At 39.9% G+C, this 22,193-nt stretch overlaps 1 protein-coding gene across 11 annotated transcripts in view; it reads left to right on the forward strand.

Moving 5' to 3' along the window:
- ACACA (acetyl-CoA carboxylase alpha) overlaps window positions 1-22,193 on the forward strand; it is a 219,909-nt gene that overhangs the window by 149,769 nt on the left and 47,947 nt on the right. For all 11 annotated transcript variants that reach the window (XM_087826242.1, XM_016210681.2, XM_016210686.2 and 8 more), the window contains 4 exons: window positions 3,281-3,550; window positions 6,297-6,394; window positions 10,356-10,476; window positions 11,049-11,159. In XM_087826242.1, the coding sequence (XP_087682368.1) occupies window positions 3,281-3,550; window positions 6,297-6,394; window positions 10,356-10,476; window positions 11,049-11,159 (600 nt within the window). The remainder of the gene's footprint in view (window positions 1-3,280; window positions 3,551-6,296; window positions 6,395-10,355; window positions 10,477-11,048; window positions 11,160-22,193) is intronic.

A 22,193-nucleotide genomic window follows, 5' to 3' on the forward strand; every position in this document is an offset into this window, starting at 1 on the left:
AATTCATAATAGCTATAAGTTAATTTTCTGTGCCTTAGTTTTCTCATGGCAATAATAACAACTGCTTTTGGATTAATAATAGTAATAGCTATTATTTGAGGACTTTGATAAGCCAGTCTCTGTACTAATCTAGTGTGGTGTTCCTCGCAACAATCCCTCCAGAAAGACTGTTATCCCCATTTTATAATTGGAAAAATTGAGACTATACAAAATTAAGTGACTGCTCCAAGGTTATATAACTAGTATAAAGCTGAGATTTGAACCAAGACAGGCTGACACGCCGGGCTTAAACTTTTTAAAAAAAATATATCTTTATTGATTTCAGAGGGAGGAAATGAGAGGGAGAGAGAGAGATAGAAACATCAATGATGAAAGAGTCACTGATTGAGCCTGCAACCCGGGCATGTGCCCTGACCGGGAATCGAACCCTGATCGCCTGGATCCTAGGTTGATGCTCAACCGCAGAGCCACGCCCAGCCGGGCCGGGTTTAAACTTTTAACTACTGTCAGTATTTGTCAACATTTAGTATAGGATAGCATGTAATAGATGTTCAATTAGTGGTAGCTATTCTTGATATTTAAAAAAAATAGTTGACTAATGTTTAGGACTGTTATTCTGTGATCCCTAGAGATATGGACAATGTTCTGAGCCGTTGGTGTTGACTGTTTTCCAAGTATCATTTTAAAAATGAAATGACTATGGAACGAGCAAATATTTATTACTCCCATATTATGTGTAGGGATCCTGCTAGGCACTGGAGGAGATGATATAATGGTTCAAGCTGGCAAGCTAAAAGCGGTCCTAGGCAGTATATGATTAATTATGAAATAAATTCTCTGCATGAAGGTATTAGTAGGAGCTCGGAGAAGAAAGGGGTCACTTTAGGCGAGGAGAAGCTTTACTGAGGAGATGGAATTTGAATGAACCTTTTCCGAATGGGTAGATTTAGATAGGTTGAGAGGAAGGAACAAAACTTTGCATGCTGATGTTAATATAAAAGATTGCTGCTTCTAATAGTTTGTGCATCAAACCCATAGGTATTATTAATTTTGTATGTGGGGACACTGAAACACAATAAAGTTATTTTCACAAGTCACACAGTTAATAAGTGGTAGGGCCTAGATATGGATGCAGGTTTGTTTGACCTCAGAGCCCATGTTCACCATTGTATAGCCTGTCATTTGATTAGCAATAATATCTCAATTTTAATGTAAATTGAACAGTAGGTGCTTTCTTAGATGTTTATCCATTATGCTTACTCGAAATTTAATCTCTTGCAATAATGAATCTTGCTATGCTTAGACTGGGCTAGCACTCTCCATTCGGTAATGGTACATTTTTAGGGGGGAGGGGACGGTCGATGAGGAATTAACTTTGGAAAGAACATTGATAAAGAGTAGTGTGTTCTTGGTGCTGCTGTGTTGACACCTAATTAGAAGTCAATATTGCAAGCATAATGACCTAGCCAATTGCTGAACTGACTGCCCAAGTGACACAGTTAACTCCCCAGGTAATAGCAAAAGATAAGAGTATTATTTGCCTGCCCAGTGCCACATAGACACAATGTTTGCATTAGCATGCAAATGCTGAAGTAAATTCTTCAGGGCTCGTGTCTAAGCTGCTTCTGGCCTAGGTGGCTAAGGTTAATATATCACAAAATTTGGTGTAAAACTTGACCTTCCTAACTACAAATGCATTTAGAGGAAATAGCTTTTCCTTCCTGAGAAGCCAAAGAGATGTTGCGTTAGCGGGCAACGTGAGAAGGCGGGTAAAATATTTCTCCCCACACAGGCTAAGTTATAGTAACCAGCTTCTTAAAACCATGACCAAAATTATCCTGATATTTGGAGTTTCTCTGTGCTATTTTTTTGGATGCTCTCTTTCTCCTTCCTTTCTCTGTCTTTAATGAGCAGATAGAGTAATATCTGATCTCAGAAGGTGATTGGATTTTTTCTGTGTAATATATCCATTTTGATTTGTATTTTGCCAGTAGTATAATATATTAAATAGCTTATATTCATCTGTGGGTGCTTCATATATATATTTCTTAATGCTGAGAATCACAAATAGCTATGTGGGAAGCTTCAACCAGCCTGATTACAGTGGATGTGCAATTGGATTGAGGAATGTGTACTCAGAGCTTATGATCACTGGCCCGGTTGAGTCTGGGTGATGCATGTGGCTTTCCAGGGATGCTGCTATTTACATCTGTTAATGGCCCTTTTTGATGGCCGGCTCTCCAATGAGGTGATATGCAGCAGCCTGGGGATGAGGGACCAAGGCTGCAGATGTGGCTGGGCTCCATTAGGCAGGACCAGGAAGGCTCATCTGGTGGGCTTTGTGTTTGGGGGCGAGTACTGGGGGTGGGGGTGGAAAACATTACTTATCCAGGTATAGGGAAACAGGCAGGCAGACATGAAAAATTGCAGCTGTAACTGGAGTGTGAGTGAACAGAAAAGAAATGGAACTAGCGAATAAACAAGTAGTAGGATTGACTAGTTCTCATATAGATGGAGATTAGAAGAGGAGCGAGCTGTGAGGGTTTGGGAAGAGACATGTCACCCCTACCTTTTAAGTCAATATCATTTATTTGTGTGGCTGGTCAGATGCTGCTGAATAGAGAGCAGAGATTTACATAGATCATAGTGCAGCAAGAGATTATAGTTCCTTGCATCCATTGGTTTTCTGGTTCTGGGAGAAAGTGACAAGAGATGCTCACAAGGATGCGATGTTGAGCTATAGTAAGTTCTTGCAGAAATGGAAGATACTTGGAAGCAAGCCAGTAAACAATGTTATTTCTATCACATGCTAAAGGACAGTAAGAGGATGCAGAATCACAAAAGTTATACAGTACATGAGAGGTGATCCTCCTGCCCTCCTCTCATATGTTGAAGGTTTCTTGAAAAGAATCTCAAAAGAGATGAACTAGTGTCCTAGTAGACAGGGTAGTAAGCTCAGGCGTTCTAGATTTAATTCCCAGTGCCATGGCATACTTCCTCAGGTGTTCTGAATACATTTAGACTTTGTTTTGTGTTTTTCATCTTCCTTGAGCAGGCCCAAAGATGAAATTGAGATAACTGAAATACATAGGAAATCAACTGTTCTCAACATAATCTAAAGAAGTATGCTGGAATATTCTAGTTTCCCAGGGAGCTTGGCTCTTTAGCAATGCATTAGCATATTTTTACATGAAGGCTGTGTCTGATACCTTTAAGGAACCTACAAAAAACATCTTCATGTAAGAAACTTGTATTTATTTGTTTGTTTATGCTTTTGCAGATTGGCATGGTTGCTTGGAAAATGACTCTTAAGAGTCCTGAATATCCAGAAGGCCGAGATATCATTGTTATTGGCAATGACATCACATACCAAATTGGGTCCTTTGGGCCCCAGGAGGATTTGCTGTTTCTCAGAGCTTCTGAGCTTTCCAGGGCAGAGGGCATTCCACGCATCTATGTAGCAGCCAACAGCGGAGCAAGAATTGGACTGGCAGAGGAAATTCGTCATATGTTTCATGTGGCCTGGGTAGATCCTGAGGATCCTTACAAGGTACAGACTAAGAAAAAAATAATACTTCAAGACACTATATGGTTATACATATGTGTGTGTACATGTGTAGAGAGGTGGGGGAGAGACAGAGGTTTAAGTTCAAAAGTCATTATTTATGGTGAACCATCTTGGAAACAAATTGTCTCTCAGTATGTTCACCTGAGTTTTCCTCTGTCTCTGAAGATATATTGCTGAAAATTTGGTTGCACACAAGGTGAAATAGTAGGTATGCATTTAGCATAAGACATGCTAAGCCAAAAATGTATGTATTTAAACTATTCCATTGTGGCTTCCAGGACTTATGGTCAGTCGTCAGCAAAATCCCTTATATCCTCAGCTTCTTCTCTGATTGTTCTCCAGCCTTCTGTTTTACTTGAACCCTGCCTGTCCTTTAAAGACACTGCTTCCCCTGTAGCCCTCTTAGGAGCTGAGTATTTCCTCTCTTTTCTTGGTATCACTGAGCCTGGAGGGGAAGAGCATCTCCCTTGTGCCTCATTGCTACTTCCAGGTCCTTTTCCCTCTCTTCTCTCTGAAAACCTGTTTTTGAATCCAATGTCATCAGTCTGTGCCATGTTACCACTGCTCCTTGCCATAGTGTTCCCCAACCTTGAGTAGCTCCCTCTCATTCTTTGCGTCTTTTAGTTGCTGGCATATTGTTACTCTCTGCAATACTACTAGTCCTGTTGTAATTCTTTGTGATTACCATATCCACATAGGTGATCCATCCCCTAATCTAGCCTCTTACTTCCTCCCCTCTAATGGTCCTGTCCTCCACCCCAGCTCAGCCTCTCATTCCCCATAATCTCAGTTTCAAGCATCCTTTGCCACTCCTGCATCCTGTTTGCAGCTCAGTCTTTTCAGTACCCCAAGTCCAACAATCCTTTGAACCTACCAGAACCTGTAACTTAATCCTACTACCCTTCTTCTGATATTCACTCCCTCCTTACATCCTCATTTTATTTCTTTCCAGCTTAAATTCCAAAGTCAATCATAGGTTTAATCAGTATAATCACATTATAGTTACTACCTTTCCTACACCCTCAACTTTTTCGCTTCTCTCTTCATTCTGCTTACTCTGTGCCTTTACAATCCTGTTTAAATCCAACTCTCTCCACCTACTCCCATACCTGAACCTACATAGCTGAACATCGATAGAGAAAAATACGAAGTGCTGTTACTGGTCTTCCTTTAAATTCAGGCTTACCGACCTTTTGAATGACAGTTTTGCATCTTCTCTCCCCTAAAACCTCAAACGCCCTCTCCTCCCATCCTTTTAACTGATGATCTTGTTGTCCAACTGACTGAGAAAACAGAAGCAGTTAGAAGACAGCTTCCAGGAGCTCCCACACACTGCACCTGTGCCCTTACTCTCCATCGTCTCTCCTGTACTTTGGGAGAACGGTTCCTGCTCCTGCCTAAGGCCAGTCCCTCCTTGTTCACTTGATCCTTTCTCTTCTTGCCAACTTAAAGATGTAGGTCAGCACTTCTCTCTGCTCCTGGTACCGTCACCTTCCCCTCTCTACTGGGTCTGTCCCTGCAGCATACGAATACTTAGCCTTGAACCTGCTGGGCACACTCATGCCTCAGCACTTTTACACTTGTGGTTCCTTCTGCCTAGAATGCTTCCTCCTCCCCCCCAATATCCTCATGTCTCATTTCCTCAGTTCTTCAGTTCTTTGTTCAAATGACACTTTTGGTGAAGCCCTACTTGGCGATTCTCTATTTTATTTTTTTCTTAAACATTATTCCCGTTAACATTCTATGCTTTACTTATTTATTTTGTATATGTTCTCTCTCACTAGAAGATAAGTTCCATGAGACCAGAAATTTTTATCTGTTTTGTTCGTTCCTGTTTTTCCGGTGCCTAGAACAGTACAGTCCACATAATAGGCACTCAATAAATACATGCTCACTGACATACTAATGACACTTAGTGCTACTAAGTGTTCTCGTCATAAGTCCTGTAAAAGCAATGACAGATTCATGTCTCTTTCATATTATGCTCACTGTATCTGCCTAAATGTAGCTTCTGATTCATTGAGGTAAATGATGGGCATAATTTCTCAAAGTATTTAAAATGTATTTCTCTGTTTACTTTTCCTTTTTTGGCTGAGTGACTAATTCATTTAAGTTAAACACACTTAACATATAACTAACTCTACTTTGTATGTGAGTATGTATTTGTATGTATAAAATAAATCAGTTATGAAATGTTAGTATAATTTTTAAATGTAAATAGGAATTAGGAGTTGTTTATTTAAAAAACAAAAGGCATGAGTTGAGTGGTCACTGGTTATTAGCACTGCATAGACTTCTGGTTTTAATACTGAATATCCTAGTATTGTGATCCTTTCAATTATCCCATGCCCATTGATATTTTTATAATACTGTGGATTTGAGAAAGTGAAACATAGTAATTCACAGAATTCTTTAACTTTGTGTTGATCTCTTTAATAGAGGTATCACTAAAGATCAGAAAATGACCCTTTAACCCTGGTGAAAATGAAGTAAATGGCAGCTACAAGCCATCTTGTTTCAAGGACAGACAGTCAGCCGCTGGAGAAATAGGCACTTGCGTCTTTCAGGGAGAGCTTCTTTGCCGGTCTTCTCTTAGACAGTAGCTCTAAGAAGTGATGCAGCATTTTAAAGCCAGCTCTGGGACAAGCTGCCTTATACATGCTTTGCTGTGTTTTCTGGTTATGTCACGGTGGCAGATAATGAGATAAAAACTATTTGTGCTTCACAGGGATACAAATATTTATACCTAACCCCTCAGGACTATAAGAGAGTCAGTGCTCTGAACTCTGTCCACTGCGAGCATGTGGAGGATGAAGGAGAGTCCAGGTAGGTGCGCATGTGTTGGGCGGCCTGGCCACGGGCTAAAGGACGAGCATGTGACTGCTCTCCTCCCTGTCCTGCCCACCGTGACCCCGAAAAGCAGTGAAGATTGCTTGTCATATCTGAGGCCTTAGGTGTGTATCTGAGACCTACCATTTACTAGCCGAAAGACCTTAAGTATAATATTTACTCACTTTCTAAAATTCGGAACATGTAAACAATTATGAATAAAAAATAAAAATCAGCTACAATCCTACCCAGAGACACAAATTAAAAAAAATTTTTTTCCAGTTACAGTTTACATTCAATATTATTTTGTAATAATTTTAGGTATATATCATAGTAGTGAAACAATCATATATTTTACAAAGTGGTCCCCCCACCGCCCAGTATTTTAAGAACCCACCTGGCATCGTACGTAGTTATTACAATATTATTAACTATTTTCCCTATGCTGTACTTTACATACCATTTTGTGACAACCAGTTTGTAGTTCTTAATCCCTTCACCTTTTTCACCCAGCTCCCCAGTTTTCCTCTCCTCTGTCTGATCTCTGTGTCTGTGAGTCTGTTTCTATTTTGTTTGTTTATTTTGTCAAGAGACACAATTATTGGTGTATATTATATTCTTGCTGTCTTTTCTGTATATATACTTTTTCCCCTAATAATTGGGTTGTAATAGGAAAACTTTTGTTAATTTGTTCTTTTCACTGAAAACTAGTTTGGGGAAATTTTTGTATATTCTTAAAATGTTATTTGAGAATATGATGCTTTATGGTTTCATAGTATTGCATCATAATGAGTATATCATATTTGAACGTTCAGACTATTCCAAAATTTTACTGTTAATATCCTTGGGCTGAACATTCTGTTACATAAACTTTTAGGAATATCTTTATTACCTTTGGGTTAATTTCTAAAAGTGGAATTACTGGTTTGAAAATATGTTCATTTTAAAGATATTTTTGATGATTGCTCTCCCAAGATCTGCACTCCCGGCAGTTTATAATACTATTTGTTTCCCTTCTTTAATTCTTCTCCACCCTTGCCAACATCTATTATTGTCAATTAATAAAACAGGATAAAAACAATTATTATTTTAACTGGTATTTTTGATTACCAGTGAAGTTGAACATTCTTATAATCTATGTGCAAGTACTTTCCAGGATGTTAATCCATTACTCCAATACCATCTATTGAATAATTTATGCTTCTTTTATAGTAATCTTAACTCATTTACTAGGCTTTGTATTCTGGGTTTTGTTCTGTCTGTTCTTAGGCTAATGCCACACTCTTTTAACTATTCTATTGGGGCAGATTTCATCACCTTCTTAATTTTCCCCCAAGTTTTATTAGCTATTTTTGTCTTTTTATGTATAGGCTCATTTTTTCAAAATTCACAAATACTTTCCATAATGATTTTGATTCACATTGAATGAGTTTATAACTTAATTTAGGAAGATATAACATCTTCCTAATATTAACTCTTCCCAACAAGAAATATGGTATGTTTTTTTTCATTTATCAAAGTGTGTTTTTACAGTTTTGTAGTTTTCTTCATATAGTTTATGCCAGAAGTTACCAGTCTTTCTTGGTTCACAGTACCCTTTACTGTCTCGGTAATTTTTCCATAGCACCTTTAGACAAAAACGCTTGATATTTCTATTTATTAAGTAGTTAGACCGAATCAACTTCATAAGTATTTATGCCCTAACAACTTAATAATCATTAAAAAATATAATGCACATAATTGAAAATATTTTTAATTTTATTCTTAAGTAATTATAGTTACTAGTGAGATATTTGCATCTTTAGGACATCTCAGACCTTGGAATCAGCCACCTTCATTTCTTGTTCTGCATTGATTTTTTGTGTGCAGACCTTGTTTTGTTTTTTTCACAGAAACTGTGAAAACTCAGTTTTGCAAAGATAGGACTTTGTCAAAAAGAATGTAGCTGTGTCCAATGTTAAGTGGTGAACTACCTAAAGCAAGTAGTTCACATGGGATTTGACAGGTATCACACCATAGTGTTTCTCTCAAAAATATAAAATATCCTTCAGTGCCCCTGGTAGTTCACTGTGGCACCCAGGACGCCTTGGTGCACAGTGTAGGTATGGTGGAACTTTACCAATTTTTAAATGATTATTCCTAAATATTTTGCATTTTTCCTTGGTACTCTGAATGAATTTCTCATTATTACTGTTATCTCAGAAAGCTATTGAGTGTGTATATTGCTTTTGTTAAAGCAAGTTGTTTTTCTCATCTATAAGGTGAAGACCAAGTAAACTAATATATGTAAAGCCCTTAGCACAGTGCTGAGCACAGAGTAAGCAGTCAAAAATCCTGGCTGTTATCATTATCGTCCATAATAATGGAGATAGTGTTACCTATCACACTGGATTGTTGTGAGGACCAGAAATGATATATATGAATGTGTTTTGTTCATTGTATTACACTATACAAAGGTTTTTATAATAAACAACATAAAATTTGGTACCACTTTAAAGAATGGTACCCTCCTGATAGAAAACTCAGACCATAGAGCAGAATGTGGGAAATTTTCTCTCTTTTTCACATAATACAATGGAAGAAGATGGCACTCAACAGATCACAAACACCTTTGAAGTAATATGCAGTCCTTAGGAGGGAAAAGATCTGCTTTGCAGGGCAGGCTGACTGGGCCCATGAATGTTTGTGACTGTGTGGCATGTGGGCCTTATAAAAAGAACACATTAATCTCCTCCCTCCCCCTATCAAATTAATGTGTCTCATTAACTCCTTAAGGGAGAGAAGTTTTACCTGTAACATAACTCTATAAACTAGAGTCTAGATACAAAACCATAGGAAGAATTGGAGAATTTTTGGGAGAGGCTAAAAATAGAAAGGCAAGGGAAGCTGGGAAGCAGAGATGCAAAGCCACAGACAAACAGCAAGGGCAAGGAAAAGGAATTGATGGAGCGCTTGAAGTCAAGAAGGGAGCAGAGAAATATGGGGGCAAAAAAATGTAGTTTAAGAGCCACTATGGGATACTTATTTATTATTTCAATTTATGAAACTATGCCCAGTGCCAAGCCTTCTGGGTACACATGGAACAATAAATAATATATGCCCATCTCTACTTCCAACTTTGTATTTTTCCTTTCTTTTATTAGTTGCATTCCCCATCTCCCATTTCCCATTATCAGCTATCACTCCTAATCCCCTGCCAAGAAGACAGATGAGTGGCTCCCACTGGATCCACAGGATGCTTTCTGGACAACCTGGCCAGCATTTCACTTCTACACACACCCCACCTGCCCCTCCAGAGGCCTATAGCCAGGAACTCTCGTGCATACACTTGATATTTACAGAGGAGTGGGGATGGGAGTGCACTGTTTCTACCTTCCCCTTCATCCCTGCCTTAGAGAAAGGAATTTTGACTTTAGAAATTGGACTTACCATTCTCACTGCAGCTCTGGATTTTTTATTCCTAGGTAACATGTCTAAAATTGATGACTTAATGGCTATTGCTTATTATAGAATGATACACATTGACCCTACCTTTAAGAAACTTGCTCTAGAAAGTAAGAGAGGACATCTAAAATCTGAGTGTCATCTATGTGTAAAGCCCTCTCCTTGTGCTTTAATTTAACTCTCATGTCAACCCTGAGAGGGATACTGTTACCCCATTTTACGGAAGTTACCATTATCCCCAGATCACACTGTATGTGTCAGAGCAAGGATTTAAGCCTATCTCCTTAATTCCATATGTTGCTCTTTCTTTTATACCATGTTGCCTCTAGACAAAATAGGCACCAAGCTAAGAAGGGAAGGTATATGAGTAAAGGTTATAGATCCCTGGTGTTATGTATAAGCTTCCAGTATGCTTTCTGTATGCTTTTAGTAGCCTTTTAATGGTGATTATTCTTTTAAGAGATTGTTCTTACCGTGTTTAACCTTTATAATTTGGAATGGCTATATCTAATAGGTACAAGATAACTGATATTATTGGGAAGGAAGAGGGACTTGGAGCAGAGAACCTTCGAGGTTCTGGAATGATTGCTGGAGAAACTTCATTGGCCTATGATGAGATCATCACCATTAGCCTGGTAAATCTTGCCTGGATATGAAATTTTTAAAGAGCTGACTGTAGCTAGGATTTTTTTTTTTTGCCCCGTGCCTGCTATTCAGTCCAAAATGAGAGCATTTCTTAAAAATTGTACATCTGCAATTTGATGTTAACTGTGCGTGATAGTGGGAAGATAGGATAGTGTAAATAATTGAATTTCCCAGGTAAACCTAGAACTTCCTTTTAGCTTTTAGTTTAATTTATTTCTCTAAATATTCTACCAGAATTTTAACAGCTTGAATTTCTTCTCCTCTTACTAGTTTCTTTGTTTATACTTCTAATATAGATGCCAAACATCTGTGAAATGGGCAAAAGTGTAAGAGAAGTAAAGGAGTTCTGGACCTTAAGTGTCTAATACATGAATCATCGAATGAGTTCTGTATCTTCTTTTCTTTGACCAGAAAATTACTATTTTTTGTATTGTTATTAATCAGATTTCATAAAAGCAGTATTTTTTTCTGTTAATGTGGGTTTTAGATATCTGTGCCCTAGTTTTTACAGCTTGGGAGGGGGCATAAATATGTGACATGTAGAATTTTTTTTTTTTTTAAGGTTACATGCCGGGCCATTGGAATTGGGGCTTACCTTGTCCGGCTGGGACAGAGAACCATCCAGGTTGAAAATTCTCACTTAATTCTGACAGGAACTGGGGCCCTCAACAAAGTAAGTTTCTAGGGTTTGGGAGAAGTATGTGAAGCTGTTTGGAGGTTATTGTGAATTCTTGATTCAGGATCCTGATTGGGAGGAAGCTGTTCAATCCATGCCTTCCTCACCGTCATCCTTCCATCTTCATGAACCTTCTTTCTTCTGTACCCATTGCCTTGCTTGCCTGTTCATTCATTCATTCAACAAGTATTTTGAGTATCTACTATGTGTTGGGCACTGTTTCAAGCCCTATGGATATGTTAATGAAACTAACATAAAACACATAAAACTCCTGCTCCAGAGAGTTTACATTCTAGTGTCTTTAGAAAGAGAATTAATTGAATGCTTCTGTTCTGCCCTCCCTCCCTTTATCTCATCTATGAGTAAGGGATGTGAAATCTATTTCCAGACATAGAGCCATCTCTGAAACATCTTCTGAATGTGCTGAGGATATCAAGTTTTAATTTTTTGAGAAATTTGTGAGTGCACTTCTAAAAAGGGGCACACATGTAAGGTGGCCCCTTGTATGTAGAGGAAGTTCTTGGTAAATATTGAATGAAAAGATGGATGGATGGATGGATGGATGGATGGATGGATGGATGGATGGATGGATGGATGGATGGATGAAGTGCTGGGAAAGAGTATGACATAGAGGTTTATCTTTCCTTAGAAAGAAATACTTGTGTCTTTTCAGTCCTAGCTCATTGGGGCTTTTCCAAAGGGGGATAAAAAAGGTATGGTGAGGTCACTTCTTGTAAGAGTGAAAACTACCAAAGAATACCTGAATATACAAAGGACAGTGTAGTTCTGACTTCTTTGCAGGCATAGGAAAATTATTTTCTCACCAGAGCCCAGGAATATTTGTAATAGCCTGGGGCCGACTGGATGACCTTGTACGACTCAGAATCTCTCAGCTTCTTAGCTTTCTTTATCTGTCAAAGGGGGGTAATTTATGCCCTTAAATGATATTGTGGAGATCAAACAAGAAAACATAAGTAAAAGTACCTAGTACTTGGCACAAAATACTGGCCCTCATTACAATTTCAGTTCCCTTTTCCTCTCTCTTCCATGGCTTGGTGATTGAGTTTGTGAAGTTACACACATGCTAAATTATATTGGATATTGTGTTTACTAGACACGCATAAACTTTTTATCAAGCCTTGACCTTCAGGTGGAAGGATAGGAATTAAGTGTCCTGTCCTATCACTCCCATTTACAACATGTTGATATTTCCACTGGCCCAGTTAGCTTTTGGGGATGTCAGAAACGAGGAGAATGGTTTGATGTGATCAGCTTGTTCCTGCATCCATGTGTCCTTCTCTTGGCTTGGCTTTCTCTGCAAGGAAAGGCAGACTGCGCTGACAATGGTGAACTTGGATGTCCTGCTCCCTTTTTTGAGAGTAACCTAGAAGTAAATACTGTGAACCGCCACTAGTAAAGGAGATTATTACAGTGGGAGAAACTGCTAAGTGTCCTAAACTTTTTTAAGTTGCTCTTTGGGATACCTTCTTAGGATAAGATATTGACGAACATTGTTGCAGTGAGTTTCTTATTTTCTCCCTGATACTATATTATATACAAACAGTATTACAAAAAGCAAAGGTTTTGTTGTTGGGGTGTTGTTGCTTTTTTGTGTGTTTTGCCCAAAAACTTGGTAGTTGAATTTCTTTTGTGCCATTCAGAAAGCTTTAGGGATTTTTTTCTTCTTCTTTAAAATCTAGTTAAATTGCTCTGATCAAATTCATTATATTTACCATCTTCCTAGCCTACAGGACTGCTTATTAAAGAGAAGTCTAGTTGCAAGAGAAAAGACAAGTGAAGCTGCAGCTGTAACTCACCAACAGTGCTCATTTCCAGGAGGACATGATCATTTGGAGCTGAAGGGAATGATCAGTTACAGAGGTTACCTAATCCTACTCCTCCAGCTTCACTATTTTCATGTCAGTGCCTCTTAAGTACAGAGTCGTGTTTCTGGAAGACACCCGATTTCATGCAAATTCATTAAAAATGTCCTGTTTGCCCCTTTGCCTATCAGGTATGAGAAAGGAGGCTGTACGGGCTCTACATACTCAAATTGCTTCCTCTGACTTATTGTGCAGGTTCTGCCTTTGTGTGCGCTGGTGACTTTCTACATCTCTGTTTGCCTTTCTTTCTGTAAGAATCTCTGTCTCATACTCTGGTTGTGTGCAGGTCACTTAAGTGCATCTCTCTTCCCATGTGAGTGCCAGTCTCTCTGTCTCTTTGTGTTTGTATCTTGCTTCTAGATCCCTCTCTTCCTCTGTCTGCGTGCCTCCCTGAGTATCCATGTGTGAGAATGTCTTTGTGTCTGAAACACTGTCTGTAGAGCCAGCTTCCTTAAGCCTTGACTATTTTGCTCATAGTATGTGTGTAACTGTGTAAAGTGGAAATGTACATGGTATATGTAAGCTTTAAGACCGAAAACATTTGACCCCCACCTTTTTGAGTCTTCATCCTTTATGTTAAACATTGGGGTGAAGAATAAGAAGGGAGGGGGGGGTGCAGAGGTTGTAGGGAAAAAAATCTGTGTGTGCAAGTGCCGATCCCGTTGACCCCTTTGAAAATTGAAATAATGATAATGCGCGTCTCCTGACTGCATCAAAGTATCAGCACATCAAAAGCCAGGAGGCATGAAATGCAAATGATAAAGTGAAAGCAGATGGATTGTGCATGATCGCCTGATGCCCAATGAATTTTAAAAGGTGCCGGTTTGCAATTGGAAGGGGGTGTAGGATTGGGAGTGGGGGGGCTGAAATAAACACGTTATCCCTGCAATTTTTTTTTTGTTCTTGACGCTTACTCCTGACAATATTTTTTCACACTTGAGTGAATACCCACTCCATCTCTCTCTCTCCCCCTTTTCCCCTCTCTCTTTCTCTCTCCCCCCCACCATCTCCACCTCCCACCCCCACCCCTTACACGTCTCAGGTCATGTCGCTGCAGCTCCAGTGGAAATAATAAGATATAAACCACGAGGTTGTTATTTGCATAGAAATAGCACGGAGCCCCAGGCAGCAAGGGAGAAGGGCACAGGGATCATTTGTCTAAAATTTTAATGAAAACTTTTGCTGAGGCAGAGATTTTTTTAAAACTTTCTTTTCCCTGCTTTTCTCCGCCCATCCCCATCCCCTCAAACCCCATCTCTGATTTAACTTAACATGGTTCAATTTCAGCAGAAAGGGTTGACACTCTACATAGCATATTCCCATAATGCAGCAACATGTAAATTCTTTATTCCTTTAATAGATATGAAGCTGGAGACACACGCATTTCCAACTTAATACATTGCATGTATGCGTCCACCTTTTATGGCTACACTTCATCTCAGTGCGCACATGTTTGCACCCCACCGTTAGCCAACCTATTTTTAATTAGTTTGGACCTTACTACCTTTTGCTTCCAAAGACTCTTCCTTTTTAAAGGGTTTCAGTTTTGTAGCCAATAGTAGTAACCTGCATACAAAGTATGGATATTCTCACGGTTTCCTGTTTTTTACTTTCAGTGGTTTTACTTACACTTAAATGTTTTATTCATGGACACTGTCCTTGGCCACCATGTCTTTTGTTCTAAAACCAGAAAGTGCTTCCCACATTTGTATTTTTATGCCTTTCCCCCTGTGATCTCAGTATATGTGTATTCTCTTTTTTTTGTCTGTCTTGTGCTTTTTGTTGCCTGCAGTTATTGGTAAAATATTACCAAGTTGAAGAGAGAGACAGTATCTGGGTTTTCTTGAGTGTTGCAGAAGCAGATTTGACATTTGCACTAAAGGCAGTCTGGGTGACTATTGGGAACTTAAAATCAAGAACATCTATCTGGCTCCTTGGGTGGGCTAGTGGTGTCAGGGCCATTTTACAGGTGAAGGCTAAAACAGTAAGAGGTAAAGTGACTTGGTTCCATTGACAGAAACTAGATCAGCGTCAGAACATGAATTTCCACATCCCTAAGTTTCATTTCAGATGGGCTGAGTCCCTTGTGCTCCATGTCTATAAGGCCTGAAAGGAGAAGGTAGTCTGGTCATTTTCCTTTTTTGTCCAAATGTCATGAGAGTGATGACATAAATAAGAGAAGCTTCTATGGCCTGCTATTCCATGTCACTCAAAGTAGTAGATCATAGGTTGCTAGCTCTACACACTGTAGACTATTTGTGGCAGATTCCTCAAAATGACTCATGGAATGGTAAGGACAGATTGATGGATGTGACAAACTACCCTGCTTGAAGGGAGTCCTGCTGGCCTGGCAGTGACCTGTGTGCTTGGGGAACTGGTAAGGTAGACCCTTAAGGGGCTGAGACAATTTGTAGAGTCATAAACTCCAAAGTCAAGGTGTCACTGGACATTTGCAGTAACTTTCTGATTTCCCCTCCCCCACAACTCCTCGTCTCCTTTTCTGTTTAATATGTTTAACATAATTTCAGGTGCTAGATAGGCTGGAAGGACAGTATTGTAAGGGTACACTGATGTAGGCTAGAGCTTCTAGTTCTCAGTCCATTGCCCCAGACTTGGTGAGAGCTCCCTCTGTAGACAGAGAAATCAGAATTTGCAGTTTATGACTTGTCCTCTGGACAGTCACTGTCTATGGAAGTAAGGCATGTGCCAGTGGCTGTGATAGGTGGGTTATAGATTCATTCAGGAGGTGGGATTTGTGACTTCCTGTAATAAGCATTTTAAAGCTTCTGCTTTAAGGGGGAAAACATCCCATAATCTCATCCCATTAGCAAGGTCAAGCCCCTATTTCCTCTGCATATGCCAAGGAAAAAGAAATTATATGATCGGTGTGGCTAGGACTGTACGTTAGGCTGGTAGGGGACTAATTCTGCCAAACTTGCTTTTAAGACTCGGTCTAAGCCCGGCCGGGCGTGGCTCAGCGGTTGGGCATTGACCTAGGATCCAGGCAATCAGGGTTCGATTCCCGGTCAGGGCACATGCCCAGGTTGCAGGCTCGATCCCCAGTCGGAGGCGTGCAGGAGGCACCCAATCAATGACTCTCTCATCATTGATGTTTCAGTCTCTCTCTCTCCCTCTCATTTCCTCTCTCTGAAATCAATAAAGATATATTTAAAAAATAAAAAAATTTTAAAAAAAGAAAAGAAAAAAAAAAGACTTGATCTAAGACCCTCTCTTGATCTCAGTTTCCAAATACATATTTTAGTGTATCTGTGCAATATGAAATGTGAAGTTGCTGACTGTTGGGTACAGTATCAGAGATCCTCCCATGAGCTTGTAGTACCAGGGGCCTGCACTGTACATTCTGCATATTCACCATGACTGTGACACACAACATAAGAGTCATGGAGGCTCATGAAGGGAAGGGGAGATTTAGCTTTTTCTCTGAGGCAGCAGGGTACCTTTCACATATCTTAACAAGGTGGAATAGTTAAGAACATGGACTCCAGAGCCAAACCACCAGGTTTAATTCCTGGCTCCACCACCTACTAGTTGTGTGACCTCGGACAATCTGCTTAGCCTTTTCGGGTCACAGTTGTATTAACTGTAAAATGGGGATAATAATAATAGCCATTTACCAGCTTCTTGTGAGGATTAAATGAGTTAATGTAGGTAAATCACTAGCATTGCAGTCTTTCCTGAGATGCATTTAGGATCCTTTCTCATTGCAAGTCATTATCCAGACCCTGGAAAAGAAATACAAACATAACATTCTCTATACTTTCTTATCTTTTGAAGGCAAAAATTCCTTTAAGAGAATGTTAGATGTCAGTCCTCACTGTACCAGTACATGCACGTATTGACTTTCCCAGTAGATGTTATCTAAAGAAAATCACTGCACTTTGGAAAGCCATTAACGTGAGAGGCACCGTGTTCAGTCCTGATAGGGTAGTATATGTGTCAGTCATCTGTCTACAAGAGTCCCCAAGGACTTGTTGGTACAATAGCCCATAATCACTCTAAGGATCAGTGTAGCAATTTGCATTTTTAAAAGTCCCTAACTACCTATTTTCACGATGGACAGTCCCTGTACTCCTGAAGCTCCAGATGGGATCGCTCTCCTTTCTAAAGAGGGCATTTGTGCTTCCTTTCTTAGTAAACCCCACTGTAGCATTATGAATGAGTTCTCAGAAAGGACTGCAATGGTAACATCTCCTTAGTTTTCAAGCCCTTCTCCCACCCCCATCCCCCACCCACACACACAAAATATGAGCAAACCTGGCTTGTTGTTGGGGTTTTGTTTGTTTTTCATTTGATATTCCTCAAGTTTGGTAGAAAACTGTACCAGGTTTGTGTGATTCAGCTAGTGACTCTAATCTGCCAGCGGCCTGATCCCGAGCTGTGCAGTTTGGAGAAATTGCAGGATGGATTCGCCATTCAGCACTCCATTGCAGAAATCACTTTTCCCTCTCTAAGACAACCCCGCATAGGTTTGGTGGCTTAGAGACTAGCGACTTGGGAGAACCTACAGTAACTATCAGTCCAGAACTTCTAGATGAAGTGAAAGCTCTGACTCCCTGCCTGGTGCATTGAATATAGACTCAGTAATTATCATGTTTGACAAGCTATTATAAATGTGCTCAAACTTTTTGAAATTACAAAACCTTTAGATTAAAAATAGCAAACAATAACCTTTACATTACCCCCTCCATAGGAAAAGCAACTTTGGGCTTTAATCTGTTTGAGCCTCAATTTCCTATTAATCTTAAATTCTCTTTAATTTCTAGTATTCTGTTATGCTGTGAAGATGGATATTGATTTGTAGCCAGGGAACCGTGTTAGGCTGGGGCAGGGAGAGGACAGATTGGAGGAAGGGGTCTAAAAAATTTACTGCATATTCGGGTATTACATGTAAGTGAGATTTCATATTAGTGATATGTAAAATTATTATATACTAGTAAGATTAGAAATAGGAGTTGTAAAGTGTAATGATTAACTATTTTTTATCTTGTTTTTTATTTATATTACAGAAAAATAAATGCCATGTGGTTGGTGGTGGTGTCCATGATGACAACAAATGGCCATAAAATTATAATTGTTGGGAGTGGAGGGTCCTCTAACACTCCAGCCCCCCAACCATCATTTGAATTTCCTCTGTGACACCATTGCCAAATATTCACTTAATTATTTTTGAAAAACTCAACTGAAGGGAAGCTCAGTACTTTTTAGCTAAACATTCTTCCCTATGTTTAGCTAAAGTCTGTTTCTCTATACAGGTAGACTAATTCCTCTTAAAAAGTAGTGTTCAAAATTAACAAAACTCCCAGTGTTATGGTCTAACCTATGTAGAACTGAGTGGAACCAAAATCTTTTTCATGTACTTATGCTTTCAGAGTCTGAGCTTAAAAAAAATGAAATAAGTAGTAATTACAAGAGAAATGGCTAAAACTTAACACTACTTTAAAGTACTCTGTGCAACCTTAGGGGCCTGATGCACAGTGTCATGATCAGGCTTTTAGAGCCTGGTTATGTCCTACTTTCCCATTACCTGCCCAGTTGAAAGTCAGGATCCTGATATACCAGTGATTTTCAACCTTTTCCATCTCAAGGCACACATAAACTAATTACTAAAATTCTGTGGCACACCAAAAATATTTTTTTTGCTGATTTGACAGAAATAATAGGTATAATTTTGATTATTGACACTGCACAGCTATTGTTGTGTCAGATGTTGTCATTTTTTTTATTTGACAATCTAAGGGAAAAAAGGCCCGACTAAATAGTCAGATATTGCATGTTTTAAAAATTCTTGCAGAACATGGTTGAAAGTTGCTGTGATACACAATTGGAGGATAGCTTTTTTTGGATGCTGTATATTTAGGTGCTAGTTAAAACTCATTGGTCCGCCCTGTCAAGTTTTGCTTAGTGGTTAGAGCGTCACCCCAGGGACTGAAGGGTCCGGGTTCAATTCCGACCAAAGGCACATACCTCAGTTGCAAGCTCCGTCCTTGGCTCCGGTCGGGGCAAGTGTAAGAGACAGCCAATGGATGTGTCTCTCTCACGTTGGTATTTCTCTCTCTCTCTCTCTCTCTGTCCCTTCCACTTTCTGAAAAGCAATGGGAAAAAATATCCTCGGTGAGGATTAAAAAACAAACAACCAAAAAGAAAACCACCAAAACTCATTAGTCCAAAGTTTGGTGGTACTTCTTTCAGGAACCAGTAAGATGATGTAGACTGAGGTACTCTATAAAGCTCTAGGGGTACACACAATCTGAAATACTAGGATTTATTCCCTCTCCCCTCAATGAGTGGTCTCTGGCTCACTTTGTACATGTGGACCTCCATAATATCTCCGCCCTACCTCCAGTGTCCGTTTCAACCTCCAGGATTGTGTTGCTTCCTGAGTATGGGAATAAAGAAATGCCTCTGCTTCACAGGTCTGCGGCATGTAGGGCCTCTGCACTTTCTGCTCCTAAAAAAGCATTATCTCTGAACTCAAGCTAAGTGTCCTTTAGGACTGTGAATATGGTCCCTTAGGCAGAATGGTTCATCTTCTTCATTTTGCAGTCAGTCATATGTTACACCTCCTTATGCTGGGTTTTCTTCACCTTTCTCTCTTTCTACAAATGTTCATACCTCTGTCTTTGCAAATTAGTGTTCACCTGAAGCTTTGCTGTTCCATCTACCTCACCCTTTCCCCCTTAACCTTTCTTTTCCTCCAACCCCAGCCTGAAACCCAAGTAAATTAGCTTCTCACCCCTGCCCCCCAGTTAAAAAAAAAAAATCCCATATTCTTCCAACAGTGTCTGTTCTTGGATTTGCAGTCAGCAGCCATCTCCAATAACCATCAGGCTGTCAGCTTTGCAGTTCCCCACTACCTCCCACCTCCCCCATCACTCACCAGAGGAAAAAGAGAGCCAGAGCCAGAGCTTGAAATATATCATGCAATAGTGTATCATGAATTTGTTGTGAATCACAGCAGTGAAGCAGGTTTATTTATTTCTGAGACCTTAAATCAATACAAAGTAGGTCTCTTAGTTCTGAAGCTGGGATGGAGTGTGAAAAAATGAGCCCATTGTACTCTTAAAACTTTGGGGAAAGGAGATGACAGCTATATAATTCCATTTACCAGGCACTAGGGGCTTTAATGTGAAGGTGACAGGGAGCTCTTTGTGCATTTAGAGCACCATATCTTCTAAATAAAAGATCTGTAGACTTGATAGTGGAGCATAGCTCCAAGTTTAATAATCTCCAAGCATTAGACCGAGCCAATATGTTCCCAAGTCAGAGAGGTCCCCCCTAAACACTCATAAATTAAAAGTGCAAGAACTGCACACGTTGGTAGATTAGAAATGCAAGGACTCCAGTCTTTTCTAGGAGGAAGACAGACCTGGGCCCTGGCTGTGCACAGACTGCTGTGTGAATATGATAAAGACTCTGGAAATGAGTCTGTTTAGAAAACTGCCTTCTGGCTGTTCATCATTCTAGGGAATGTCCCCTGTGCATGGATCCAAATCTAGCTATGTTCCCTTTCATTCTGAGTGGCCATCTTCACCCAGTCTAATGTACACAGTTAGGAGTGTTGAATTGTAAAGGAGAAGGTTTCAGATTACTATGCCCAGGCTTCACGTTTTTCTGGTTGATTCTTGACTGGTTCCTAATTTTAACAGTGCCTCAGTGTCTAGAATTTAAGCTCTTTAAAATAGTATGCAGCCTGGCTGGACGTGGCTCAGCGGTTGAGCATGGGCCTAGGATCCAGGAGATCGCGGTTCGATTCCCAGTCAGGGCACATGCCCTGGTTGTGGCCTCGCAGCCGATCCATGACTCTCATCATTGACGTTTCAAGTATCTCTCTCCCTTTCCCTTCCTCTCTCTGAAATCAATAAAGATATATTTTAAAAAATAAATAAATAAAATAAAATACTATGCACATAAGAGAAATTGAAGAATTGGTTTTATTAAGGAAAAGAACCCACTCATTTTTAACCAATAGCATAAGATGCAAATATGAGAAGTGAAGAGCATTGGAACATATATATAATCAAGTTTTGAGTATCTTTGTTTTATGTATGACCCATTGATAAAATATGCCTTTTTTCAATAGATAAGTCAGATTTGTACAGCTCAGTAGAACAACCCCCTGATACAGTTGACTTTTGAACAACATGGGGGTTAAGGGGTTTCAACCTCTCACACAGTTGACAATCTGCTTATAACTTTTGACCTCCCTAAAACTTCAGTAGTCCCTCAGTATCCATGGGGCATTGGTTCCAGGACCCCCCATGCATACCAAAATCTGTAGGCACTCAATCCCTTTATATAAAATGGGTAGCATAATGCCTACTGTCAGCCCTACATATCCATAGATTCTCAACCACAGATTGAAAATGCTGTGTTCATTCCACAGTTGTTCGAATCTGCAGATGTGAAACCAGGGGATGGGGGGGGGGAACAGTTGTACATTTTTTTTTTTTTTAAGTCTATATAAGTTGATTCATGCAGTTCAAACCTGTGTTGTTCAAGGGTCAGTGGTATAATATGACTTTATATTATATAGAGTTACTAGATTAATTCTAGCCTAAATAAGGATGTTGAAAGAAAAACCTAGTATTAAGATACAGTTGAAGATGGTGGCATAGGAAGGTCCCAAACTCATCTCCTCCCACAGACACAAAAAAATATACAGCTCCATGTGGAGCAATTCCCTCTGAGAAGAACCTGAGTATGAGCTAAATATCTGCTTCATAACAAAGGTTAAAAGGGCCAGTGTGAGATGAGTAGGAGAGGCAGAGACATGGTCTTGCCAGAAACCTCACCCCTGGCACAGGGACCCACAGTCAGGAGAGAGAGAAAAAAAGGAAGGTCCACAAGCCCCAAATAAGCAGTGGTTGGCCTCAGTGCACCCTGCACCTCTTGCTAAGCAGCCGCAAACTTGGCACTAGTGGCAGCCAGCCTCAGTTCACAGCATAACCACTCCCAGGTACATCCAAGCTCATAACAGGCAGCTACCAAACGCAGATCACTTTGTAGTTCCTACCAGGTGGCCCTGGGCTGGACACAGGCAGCAGCTGACCTTGGCCTGTACCACAGCCCCTCCCAAGAAGCCCAGGAACCTACACACCTCATGGCTGGCTTTTGACCACACCAGAGC

Source organism: Miniopterus natalensis, chromosome 17 (assembly GCF_054644295.1).
Source record: "Miniopterus natalensis isolate mMinNat1 chromosome 17, mMinNat1.hap1, whole genome shotgun sequence".
NCBI classification, from domain to species: domain Eukaryota; kingdom Metazoa; phylum Chordata; class Mammalia; order Chiroptera; family Miniopteridae; genus Miniopterus; species Miniopterus natalensis.